We start from the raw sequence: 12,171 nt of genomic DNA, 5'->3' as shown, positions 1-12,171 counted from the left end.
ATGTAGGCTGAATGTAAACACCTTTAGGTAATCTGTTCTAAATTTTGTTCTATGTACTGCACTCAAATTCATCAAGAGAACACTCATATTTAAATAACCCTTATCCCTAGTCATCAGCATCAAGACAAACCTTAAAATATATTATTTCTGAAAAGGTAGCACCGTACTCCCTCAGCTCTAGAAAATATGGAATGAAACAGATCTATTACAGGAATTAAAGATCTTGTAAACTATGTAAGAAAATTTCTAGCGTTTCTATCAAAGATATGTCTTCAGAATTATATTAAAAGAAACACAATTAAAGAAATGGCTCAAGAGTATTGCTCCATTTCATGCTCTCCAGCAGGATCTTATAATCAAAGTGAACAGTGGAAGAAGTTGAGGCCCCAAGAAGGGGTCTCTAGACTCAGATGTGTTGTTCTGTAGGCTTCTCCTGGTAAGGTCAGTCCTGCTTGGAACGCTCTGGGTCATACTTAATTAGCAGGCGGAGGGAGGCGAAGCCGAACAGAAAGGTCTGGATAAACCACAGGCACTGAGTGGTCTTGTCCTTGATGCCTTTGTTGCTGCACAACTTCAGTGCAACCAGGGCCTCACAAATATGAATAGCACAGGTCAACCACCACCCTTTGTACAGTAGATCATGATGGTTATACGCAAGGTTTTTGGAGAAGGTGCCAAATGGACCAAGAAGCTCAAATGGGACTACATCTGGTGCAAACACTGTGCAAGCGAAATATATCAGCGCCACTGACAGGGTGACCATCCAGAAGAGACGTGCTCTCTTAAAATAATCGCGTCCATCACTTGTAGCCATCGCTACTGCTACTGCTGCTGTAGTTGTCCGTTGCCCCGTACAAATATCTCCACTTTATGACTTTATGACTTTATGTGTCGTTTCTGGGATGCTTAGGACTCATATTGCACTGCTGGGAATAGTTTATTTTGATGCATATGCTGTTATTTTGCAAATTTGCATTATAATATTTATTTTTGTTTTTCCTGCAGTATATGAAAATTGGTGTATTTCAAAAATAAAACTATGAAGACACTTAAAACAAATTTCCTGTGGTGGGAAACTAGTTTGTGCAACTTTTTTGTATGTACAGTTTTGAGGGATAAGCCTCTTAAACTTCTCTAACTAGAAATATATGTTAAAAAAACAAAAACGATTTTCAATTTTTTTGTAGTTTATTGCACTTTTTTGCAATTTATGTAATTACTATGCACTTTATGCATACATATTATTAAAATTTGGGCTGTAATGGCTGTATTCATGTATATCAACATCAACATGGCACTACAACATGTAAAAATATAATATAAGCTCTGGTGGACTTGGTTCTATGGTAGTCTTAAAGGGTTAAAAAGCAAAAAAAATTATTTAATACAAAGGCAATATGAGCAGAGAGCACAACAGTGTCGAGGGATTGGCTGTGTTAGCTCAGTGAGAGAGTTATTTGTAAAGAAAACAATTTTCAATAGCAGTCAAAAACTAATGTGTACACTTATGTCTGCATTTTTATTTTGTTAAGTAGAAGCAAAATTAAAAGTGCTGGCATGTGTCTGGCCATAAAGAGAGTACCAATTTGTTTTTTTGGTAGTCAATGACAGGCTTCAGTTAGTTAAGAGTGAGAAAAAAATGTGTTCACATTTGCAGCTTTTTCTTGCTATACAATATTTGAAATTAAAAAAAAAAACCCCACTACATTTTCAGAAATATTTGTGGATGTTTCCTTGTTTGTTTGTTTCTTGTGTAACCGGTTTCTGCTTCATCCCGCTGCAACAGTTCGGCCCAAACAGACTCCTCGACTCTGTGTTGTGTTGTGTTTTTAAGAAGACAAAGAGTCTCTGATCGATCGTTGCCACTTTATTTCCTGAATGGAAACAACGGTGTTTTATCAGTGCACAGGCTCGCCACACACCACTCCGCACAGCACACTCTAGTATGGCTACGGCAGACTGGCCGCGATTACTGCAGCAATATTACAATTTATAATGTACAATAAAATAACAGCAACAAACACTGTTACACTTGTACTACTTAAACACTAAAGTGGGCCTCACATGAGATGTCAGTGCCAGCAGTGGCACTGTCATCTTACATTATTTTCACCCTCTTCGTTGTAAATGTTAAATTCACCTTGAAGAGGTGACTGATCAGAAAAAAAAAAACGTACACTACATTAAAATGATGGTTCCCTCTAAAAGGATAAAGTCAAGCACCCAGATCCTCACTTTAGGCATCAAAAGTTACATTTTTCCTTTAATACTGAAGACTCACAGATTTTACCAGGTCTTTACACACACACACACACACACACACACACACACACACACACACACACACACACACTGCGCATTATTTACATGTCATTGCTTGGATTTGAAAAAAACTTTCTCCATTGTCAATAGATGGACAAGGAGAGAGCTCGAGCAAGCTGGTTTGCATTGTCTGCTCACGTGAAGATGTTTATTACACGGAGTCTTCTTAATATTTTTATCTGTTTTATTAATGATTTAATTAAAATGTTTTGACTTTTGTACATTCTTTTTTTGTCTTCACTGAGACAAGTTTCTTTCTCCATTTGACGGATTTGACCCACATTTCCAATTTATTAGAATGAACTTCTGTTTGCCATTTCTTTGGGTTTTCCTCAACAGTGTTGCATCTGAGTACTTAGAAAACCTTACAGCTGAGTAATGTGTGAGCAAATGCAATTAATTTTTAGTCTGTCTTCATTCAGTCTTACTGAGATTGACTATTTTTCCTTGCTGAGCTGTCTCGCTGTAATATGGAAGTTTGATTTGTGGTGGAGCTGTAATCTGCAAATACAGTCTGCATCTCCACCTGTTCATTTATTTTTGAGGCTGTTCATTGGTTTCCTTGAGTGCCTTGCAAAAGGTGCTTACACCTCTGGTGCAGTGGTTATGTTATTCATACTACACACAGGTACTCTCTAGTATAATATGTACATGCAGTGTTTCATTTTACAGTATACTGCAATGATCGTTCTTCAAGGTAATTTGAACCATCAGACACTTAATACCCTTTGAATTGTTTTTCTGCGCCAGTTTGAAGTTTGAACATTTCCAGTTTAGAAATATCTCTATTTATAGAAGGAAAACTAAACTAAAATCAGGCTTTATTTGATAAGCATATGCTGGCATCCATGAATGAAATTTAGACGCAGACACTCTCCCATGATGCCAGTGGTTTTACTTGGAACCCCTGTTGGTAATGACACATGCGGTTTTTCAAACCTTAGCTCATGATTAATAGTAGGTAGGTCAGCTACCACCTCCATAGAGAACAACCTCCACTAGGGTTTAAATAGCTGGGACTCTCCACCTTTTTGTTTTTCAAGCTGAACAAACCTCTTGGATGAGAAGTAAAATGTTTTAAAGGAGTCCAGCTGCCTCTCTTAAGACAACCATGACCTGATTGACTAGGAACCTACACAGACATGGAGTCAGCATGTCTTGTAGATTTCAAACGATATGCAGATAATATAAAGACTGTATCCAGTCTTTGTTTATCTTGGGTCTGTGTTTGTATCCTTCCCGGTAGATAGAACAGTTCATTTTACCTGAGATTTACTGCTTAAAGCACATATGATAAAACACTAAATGGATCCAGGCAATCAAGATTTGAGACTTGCAACATAAGAAAATGTAATTTTTCAGAAGCTGACCACGCTGCAGCTGTCAGCCAGCGACCAGGACAGCGAGCCGGGCGAGCTCATCTACCGCGTCACTAAACAGACGAGCCTGGGATACCTCGAGCATGCTGCCAGTCCAGGTAGACCAGACCTATATGTCAGTGTTTTTAGAAAGGATGCAAAAGTAAAGATGAAAGCCAAACTAAACCAAACCAAACTTTTCCCACTGCTTTGTGAGTAGTTGGCATCCAACATGCAAACTGCAGATGACTATGGCAATCTGATTGCAACCAAAGCAATCACAATTATGTTTTTGGTGCAGCAGACCCTGATTTCACCTGGCAACCACCACAAACCAGTGGCTTTACCCCCAAAGTTGCCAGGGGTGTGCAGCGCTGTGGTCCATTGAGCACCTCTCCGGTTTGAGCCTGTCCAAAGACATGCTTGTCAATTGGTGATTCTAAAGTGCCTGTTGGTGTGATGGAAGTATTTAAAAAAGGGGGACGGGAGCTGAGCCGAGGAAGCATTCATGCATCAAATACCAAGAGAGTCAGGGGAACACCGGGGAGGACGACAACAAAACTAAAACAGGGAGCTAAGAACTTCACTACTGTATGTTTTCAATGTTTTTGTCTCTTTTTACGGAATCAAACTCAAAGTAAGCTTTAAACCCTGCATGGTCGTACTCTCTCCTGCACTCCATATTATCCTTTGTTGATCTACACACGTCTGTTGCTGCCACGGACGTCGCACGCTCGTACATCATTGTCATGAGACACTCTCACGAAGAAAATGATGAGGATTAGTAACGCAGTAATGTAGCCTGCTTACGGGAAAGTAACAGTAATCTAATTACCTTTTTTGCAATAGTAATCCCTTACTTTACTCGTTACTTGAAAAAAGTAATCACACTATGCGGTGTTGCCCATCTCTGGTCCACATACAGAAAGTATCATAGAAAGATTTAAGGTATCGTGCCACATTTGACCTCTGACCTCTTGTTCATGGTTAGTAAATTAAGAGTAAAAGTGAAAGACAAATTTGAAACTTTGTTACTTACTACCGTTGTTTGGAATAGATAGGAATATAGGGATTTATATATTTTTATTTAAAGACAGGACTCACATGTTTTCATTTCTAGTCTTTAAAACCTGTCTCTATCCATCTAGTATTAATTCTTTCTGGAATACAAGTATGTATATTATGCACACACACAAACACACATGCAGCTATTACCTATTTCTTGTTTTTATACCTAAGATGAATTATTGTTGAATGAAGACATTTTTCAAACACATGTAAAATGTGGACAATTGTGTTTATTGGGTAAAGGAAAAGGTAGAAGGGGGGGGGGGGATAGAAAGAATGAAAGAGAGAGAGGAGAGAAAACCCCAACAATCCCCTCTGAGCAAGCACCAGGCGACAGTGGATAGGAAAAACTCCTTTTAAAGTGAAAGAAACCTAAAGGAGAAACCTATGGCAGAACCAGGCTCAGGAGGGGGCAATCAACTGCCGGGACTGGTCGGGGGGTGAGGGTGAAAAAAGAAAAAGGAGGGAGGGGAAGGGGGGAAATGAAGATGGAATAGAGGTGGAGGAAGACGAGGTTACATGAGGTGAGAAGCAGCAGTGTCCCTCCTCCAGAACCAGTGGAAGCGTTTTTTCTTCTTTTTCAGACACTGTTCCACGAGCACTTTTTTCTCAATGATGAGGGTTTTCAGCTCATCCATTGTTTCTGTGTTTTCTTTCTCAAGTTTGCTGCATCTTTTCACCATGTCTTCTAATTGTTCTTGTTTTTCTTTAAGCTTGTCTTTCAGTTCTTTAACTGTTGCCTCCTCTATTCGCTTTGCCTTGTGCACATCTGTGTGCATGTCTTCCAGCTGCTGGTTTCTCTTCTGGATTTCTTGAAGTCTACACTGGAGGTCTTTATGTGTTTTCTGTTGTTCTTGCTTTTGCGCCTGGATTTCAGTGTTTTTGTACTTCAAGGTCTTAGAAAGTTCCTCAAGTTCGGTATTTTTGCTCAGCATCTCATTGATGCTACTCTGTATCGCTGAGCATTGTTTTTCCAGTTTTTTCTTTTCTCCTTCCAGTACAGTTGTTTTGTACTTCGTTTCGTTATACAATTCTTGGAGTGCTTGATTTTTCCTCTGGAGATTAAGTTTTTCTTCTTCCTGTTGTATTTTCTGTTGGTCTTTTTCTTGAAGCACCTCTTTATTTCCGTGCACTTTTTTATCAAGCCTGATTTGGAGCAATCTGTGTTTTTCCTCCATCTCGTCAAGCTTGGAGTCCATTTCCTTCTGTTTCGTTTCCATTTGCTTCTTGTCTTGAAGCAACTGTTGACTTTTGTGCAGAGTTTTGTCATGCTTCACCTGCAGAGCTTTGTATTTTTCCTCCATGGCTTGGAGTTTGCTCTGCAGGTCTCTCTGCTCTACGGGCTCTTGTTTCTTGTCTTGGTGGATCTCTTTATTTTTCTCCAGAGCTTCATCGAGTATTACTTGCAAGCCTTCATTTTGTTTCTCGATGTTCCTCAGCTTGCAATCCATTTCTTCCTTTTGTATTTTCTGTTGGTCTTTCTCGTGAAGCAACTCTTTATTTTTGAGCAGTGTTTCCTCAAGAGTTATTTGGAGCATTTTGCATTTTTCCTCCAAGACTTCAAACTTGTGGTCCGTTTCTTTCTGGAGCATTCCTTCTTGCTCTCTCTCTTGAATGAACTCTTTATTTCTGTGCACTTTTTTATCGAGCCTGACTTGAAGCAATCTGTGTTTTTCCTCCATCTCGTCAAGCTTGGAGTCCATTTCCTTCTGTTTCATTTCCATTTTCTTCTTGTCTTGAAGCAACTGTTGACTTTTGTGCAGAGTTTTGTCATGCTTCACCTGCAGAGCTTTGTATTTTTCCTCCATGGCTTGGAGGTTGCTCTGCAGGTCTCTCTGCTCTACGGGCTCTTGTTTCTTGTCTTGGTGGATCTCTTTATTTTTCTCCAGAGCTTCATCGAGTATTACTTGCAAGCCTTCATTTTGTTTCTCGATGTTCCTCAGCTTGCAATCCATTTCTTCCTTTTGTATTTTCTGTTGGTCTTTCTCGTGAAGCAACTCTTTATTTTTGAGCAGTGTTTCCTCAAGAGTTATTTGGAGCATTTTGCATTTTTCCTCCAAGACTTCAAACTTGCGGTCCGTTTCTTTCTCGAGCATTCCTTCTTGCTCTCTCTCTTGGATGAACTCTTTATTTCTGTGCACTTTTTTATCCAGCTTGATTTGAAGCAATCTGTGTTTTTCCTCCATCTCGTCAAGCTTGGAGTCCATTTCCTTCTGTTTCATTTCCATTTGCTTCTTGTCTTGAAGCAACTGTTGACTTTTGTGCAGAGTTTTATCATGTTTCACCTGCAGAGCTTTGTATTTTTCCTCCATGGCTTGGAGTTTGCTCTGCAGGTCTCTCTGCTCTACGGGCTCTTGTTTCTTGTCTTGGAGGATCTCCTTATTTCTCTCCAGAGCTTCATCAAGCATTACTTTCAAGCCTTCATTTTGTTTCTCGATGTTCCTCAGCTTGCAATCCATTTCTTCCTTTTGTATTTTCTGTTGGTCTTTCTCGTGAAGCAACACTTTATTCCTCTCCAGAGCTTCATCAAGCATTACTTGCAAGCCTTCATTCTGTTTCTTGATGTGCCTCAGCTTGCAATCCATTTCTTCCTTTTGTAATTTCTGTTGGTCTTTCTCGTGAAGAAACACTTTATTTCTCTCCAGAGCTTCTTTAAGCATTACTTGCAAGCCTTCATTTTGTTTCTCGATGTTCCTCAGCTTGCAATCCATTTCTTCCTGATGTATTTTCTGTTGGTCTTTCTCGTGAAGCATCTCTTTATTTTTGAGCAGTGTTTCCTCAAGAGTTATTTGCAGCATTTTCAGTTTTTCCTCCAAGACTTCAAGCTTGGAGTCTGTTTCTTTCTCTAGCATTTCTTGTTGCTCTCTCTCTTGAATGAACTCTTTGTTTCTGTGCACTGTTTTCTCAAGCTTGATTTGGAGCAATCTGTGTTTTTCCTCCATCTCGTCAAGCTTGGAGTCCATTTCTTTCTGTTTCATTTCCATTTGCTTCTTGTCTTGAAGCAACTGTTGACTTTTGTGCAGAGTTTTATCATGTTTCACCTGCAGAGCTTTGTATTTTTCCTCCATGGCTTGGAGTTTGCTCTGCAGGTCTCTCTGCTGCGTGGACTGTTGCTTCTCTTCTTGGTGGATTTCTTTCAGTTTTTCCAGAGCTTCGTCAAGCTTCTCTTGGAGCTCCTGATTCTTCTTGACCATGTTTTCCTGTTTTATGCTCTCTTTTTTCTCCTTTTGGAGCAGATCTTTATTTTTTTTCAGAGCTCCATCAAGCTTTTCTTGGAGCTCCTCATTCTTCTTGAGCATTTTATCCCCTTTAATGCTCTCTTTTTCCTCCTTTTGGAGCAGATCTTTAATTTTTTCCAGAGCTCCATCAAGCTTTTCTTGGAGCTCGTGATTCTTCTTATCTTGGAGAGCCAATTGTTTCTCCTCAATAATACTTTCCCTTTCCTGAAGCTGGTAGGATAATTTTTCTAATTCAGCGCTCTTTCTCTCATTTTCTTCTGTCAGGATCTTAATCTTTTCTCTGTTCATGAGATTTTCATTCTCCATTTCTTCCAATCGCTTTTCCTCTAATTCCACCTGTTCATCCCAAGGAAGAGAGCTGATATAAGGGTCTAGGGACTCATACCATGGAATAGAGCTGGGGTCAGCTTCTTGTCTTTCTTGCTCTTTCTGAGACATGTTGGAGTCTGTATACCGTGAGTACGAAAAGGATCCAAATGTTTCGAAATGATTTACTGGTGAACGTTTGAATGCTGCTAACATAAGTGCTGCAAATAACGGACTAAAAGTTGTACATCCTCACCCCTATTTAAGGATTTGAGGATCAAAGCTTCAAAGGATCAACGCTTTAGAAGCCTGTGACATCAGAATTCCATAAGCCAATGAGGTTGTCACATGACATTTTTGAATGAGGTCATGTTTTTGTATGAATTTTTTAAATAACATCAACATTCCGTAAGCCAATGAGGTTCTTACATGACTTTTGAATGAGGATAATTCTTTTGTGTTAAAAAAAAAGTGTAAAAAGTATTATTGCAATAACATAAAAAGTGAGTAAAGAAAGTAAATAAAAGTACAGTTTTATTTATATAGCACCTTTCAAGACAAATTCATTGTGTCTGAGTTGTATTGGTAACTCGTTGAAGTGTTACTGGGTATCATAACTAGACAGTTTGCGCATACAGTGAGTAAAAGCATTGGGTGGACTGAATCAGGTTAAATTCAATCGATAGAACTGAGTGGAGTTCTATCGATTGTATTGATCAGAGAGTTAGAACAACAACTAAAGGAAACTTTCATTAATCTGAAAGGAACTAATATAGGTTAACAGGTAGCTGATACAAATCAGGATTTAAAACCATTTTTGGTTTGTTTGTTTTTCCGTTTGACTCCTTGTTTTATTCAATATTGCAGTTTATATGATAGTATTATGGGTTTGTTAAACTGTTCCATGTGAAAATGTTGGGAAATGAAATATCACAGGTGGAAATCAATGAAAGTGGAAATTCAGAAGAAATTCTGTCCTTTTCCTCATTACTGCACATCATAGATAACTATGTAATGTGTCTGTTGCACACTTTGTATGTCAGGAATAACCATAAATGTGTTGTCTTACAAACGGCTGTATCAGGTCTTTGCATCCACAATAAGCGAGGATAACAGAACTCCTGGAAAGCAAAAAAAAATCTGGTTCTTGTTTTTAAGACAGTCACCTTTAGTTTCACGCTGAGTGATGATGGATTGTTGCAGACGAACCTGATTATGTTTCCCACTGGGTTTTATACTTCAGAGGCAACACAGAGTAAAGAGAAGCATTGTTATTTCAGTGTAACTTTAGTCTCAGTTTAGTTTTATCGCCTTGCAAATTTGATAAGAGCCAAATTGAGGAAACAAACTCAGCGTGTGGCCAGAAAATGCCATGGTGGCTTACAAACACATGTCAGAACAAAATATGAAGGATAAGACATCACACGTATAACGGAAAGAGACGCAGAAGAATTCATCTCTGAAATTTCTCACTTTATTGAACTGGTATTTGCCCGAGACCACCGGAATTGGTGGGATGGACACAAAGAAAATCAGAGGTAGACAAAAATCCATCAGGAGGGATCAGGAGAGAACAACGCTCTGCCAAGCCATTCCCTGCTTCAGAGTTTTGTAATTTTGCACCTGCTGTCGCTTTAATCTTAAACTAACGAGGTTGAAATAGACTCACAGTGGTTTCTGCTTCTTAATTAGACAGATTTATATCCCTTCATGTGCTTCTGTCTTCTGTGCTTCACTGTCTGTGATCATGCTCGAGCTCATCTTCAGTCAGTTATCTTCTGTTTGTTTCCTGTTTAAAGGTCAAGGATCCCACCTTGACCTTGCCACCTGCCTGCGGGCCATGGACGCCCAGGTTTGCAAATACAATAACTTGAAAACGAAGCAATGTTGTATTTTCAAATTGATACCATAGATACATCTAGTACAAGTCTCGAAAAAGTTTGCATCTTCGTGACCTTGACCTCAAGGTCGGATGCCAAGTCTTATCACTTGAGACTGAGGTGATGCAGGGTTTTGAAATTTATTCTATATGTGCTACTAAGAGGCTGAAGGATAACACTGATATTTTTATATTTTCATGGAGCTGCTCTCAAAGCTTTGTCATCTCACCTCAGTTCCTATAATTCAGTCCTGGTCCTGCATCACAGTGTGTGGTGTGGAATAAAACTGTGACAGTGTCAGAAATTTAGCTTGATCATCTGAGCGTAGCTGCTGCTGCTACTAGCCAGCAAACCGAAATGCAGCATGTAGTGATGCACTGACGCTGGCCCCTCTGTGAAAAACCGGCACACAACCAAACAAATTTGGACAGCAGAAGCCGGTGATGTGTGCTCTAACTTCTGACTGAAGCAAGGAGAACACTGGATGGACAGACACAGCCAAAGATTTAGATTTCAGGTAGTAGGCATTTGGTACACTACATGCATAAAACCTGGTGTCCTTCCCATATTTATTAAATCCAGGTCTCACAGTGTGGTGATAATAAATTCTGTAGAAAGTGAGTAGGCATTTAAGAAAAAAAATATATAATTAAACTATTTTTGATGTTTAATAGCCATAAAGTGAGAACAGTGGACACTGAAGAGAACGTTTTCTAATTTATTACCTTTAATTGGACCCCAGCAGAGGGCTGAAACATCAGGATAATTCAGGTGTGTTTAAATGAGCTGCGTGTTTGCTCAGCAGAACTCTGGTCGAGCAAATTATGTTTTAAAAAGTGGCAGCACATCCTGCTCTGCCTGAATATTCTCCAGCAGACTAAATGTGTCTGTGTGAAGTGCGAAAGAGAAGCTCCATCACTGTTTGTTCCGAAATTAGCCACTCCACCTGCACCTGCTGGCTTGCACACCTCATCGCAATGCAGCGCTCAGGTTACATGGTAGATGTGAGTGAAGTTGGCCCCCCCACCTTCTTCAAATCCAACAAAAGTGGTATCAAACGTTTGTGCTATGTTTGTGCTGGTTTGTGCTGCTAAAATTGTCATTTGTGCTGCTTCTGTTTTAAAGGTATTAATGAAAATGTAAAGGTCAAATGGTCAACCAGCCCCCCCACATTACCCAAATCAAACAAAATTGATGTTAAACGTTTGTGCTACCTTTGTGCTGGTTTGTTCTGCAAAAATTTTTGTTTGTGCCACTATCATTTTAAAGATATTAACACAAATTTCTAGAGGTCAACAGAGGTCAACCAGCCCCCCCCCCACACACACACACACATTAATGGAATCAAACAAAATTGATGTCAAACGTTTGTGCTGGTTTGTGCTGCAAAAATTTTTGTTTGTGCTGCTATCATTTTAAAAATCTTAATAAAATAACATCTTGATGCGTGCTTAATCATCCAGGTAAGTAAATCCCAAAAGGTTGATTCTGTTCATCTGGACATTTTCAGTTGGAGAAACGTTTCATCACTCATCCAAGTGACTTCTTCATTCTCAGCTGACTGCAGGTTTCCCCAACCTTATAAACACATGTGAGTGAAGTTGGTCCCCCTACCTTCTTCAAATCGAACAAAATTGATGTCAAACATTTGTCCTGCATATTATTTTGTTTGTGCAGGTTATGTTTCCCTAATTTTATAAACAGTACATGTACAGTGAGAGAGAGATGTTACATCTGTCTTCACTTGCATCCCAGTCATAGAAGCGTTGGAGGTAGTTCTTAAGAGATTACAGGATCACCCCAACCTCAGCAACAGAACCACTCTCAGCACTGATCAGTTGTTTGCTTTTGGAACTGTGTCTTAATTCCACCTATTTTGCATAAGGGTCAGTACTACAGGCAGAAACCTAGGTGTGCCATGGGTTCCCCCAGGCCCCTGGTCAAAGTCACCAAACCAGTTCGTAAGCAGGTACAGGTGTGGCCAGAAGGGTCCTCAGA

At 39.5% G+C, this 12,171-nt stretch overlaps 2 protein-coding genes across 2 annotated transcripts; both read right to left on the bottom strand.

Moving 5' to 3' along the window:
- Nucleotides 1-160: 160 nt before the first annotated feature.
- Nucleotides 161-844, bottom strand: LOC134635055 (transmembrane protein 254-like). The gene has a single exon (XM_063484573.1). The coding sequence runs from the start codon at nucleotides 812-814 to the stop codon at nucleotides 443-445; it is 372 nt and encodes a 123-aa protein (XP_063340643.1). The 5' UTR covers nucleotides 815-844; the 3' UTR covers nucleotides 161-442.
- Nucleotides 845-5,263: 4,419 nt separating this feature from the next.
- LOC135932416 (trichohyalin-like) lies at nucleotides 5,264-8,425 on the bottom strand. The gene has a single exon (XM_065469904.1). It carries the CDS (start codon nucleotides 8,423-8,425, stop codon nucleotides 5,264-5,266), a length of 3,162 nt encoding a protein of 1,053 aa, XP_065325976.1.
- Between the last annotated feature and the right edge of the window lie 3,746 nt (nucleotides 8,426-12,171).

Source organism: Pelmatolapia mariae, linkage group LG2 (assembly GCF_036321145.2).
Source record: "Pelmatolapia mariae isolate MD_Pm_ZW linkage group LG2, Pm_UMD_F_2, whole genome shotgun sequence".
In the NCBI taxonomy this organism is placed as follows: Eukaryota; Metazoa; Chordata; class Actinopteri; order Cichliformes; family Cichlidae; genus Pelmatolapia; species Pelmatolapia mariae.
Note: the sequence above shows the minus strand (reverse complement) of the source record. Positions and strands in the feature narration are given on the sequence as shown.

Bases quoted from the DNA above. Each gene is read 5' to 3' on its own strand.
- LOC134635055 (XM_063484573.1), bottom strand. From the start codon at position 814: ATGGCTACAAGTGATGGACGCGATTATTTTAAGAGAGCACGTCTCTTC.
- LOC135932416 (XM_065469904.1), bottom strand. From the start codon at position 8,425: ATGTCTCAGAAAGAGCAAGAAAGACAAGAAGCTGACCCCAGCTCTATT.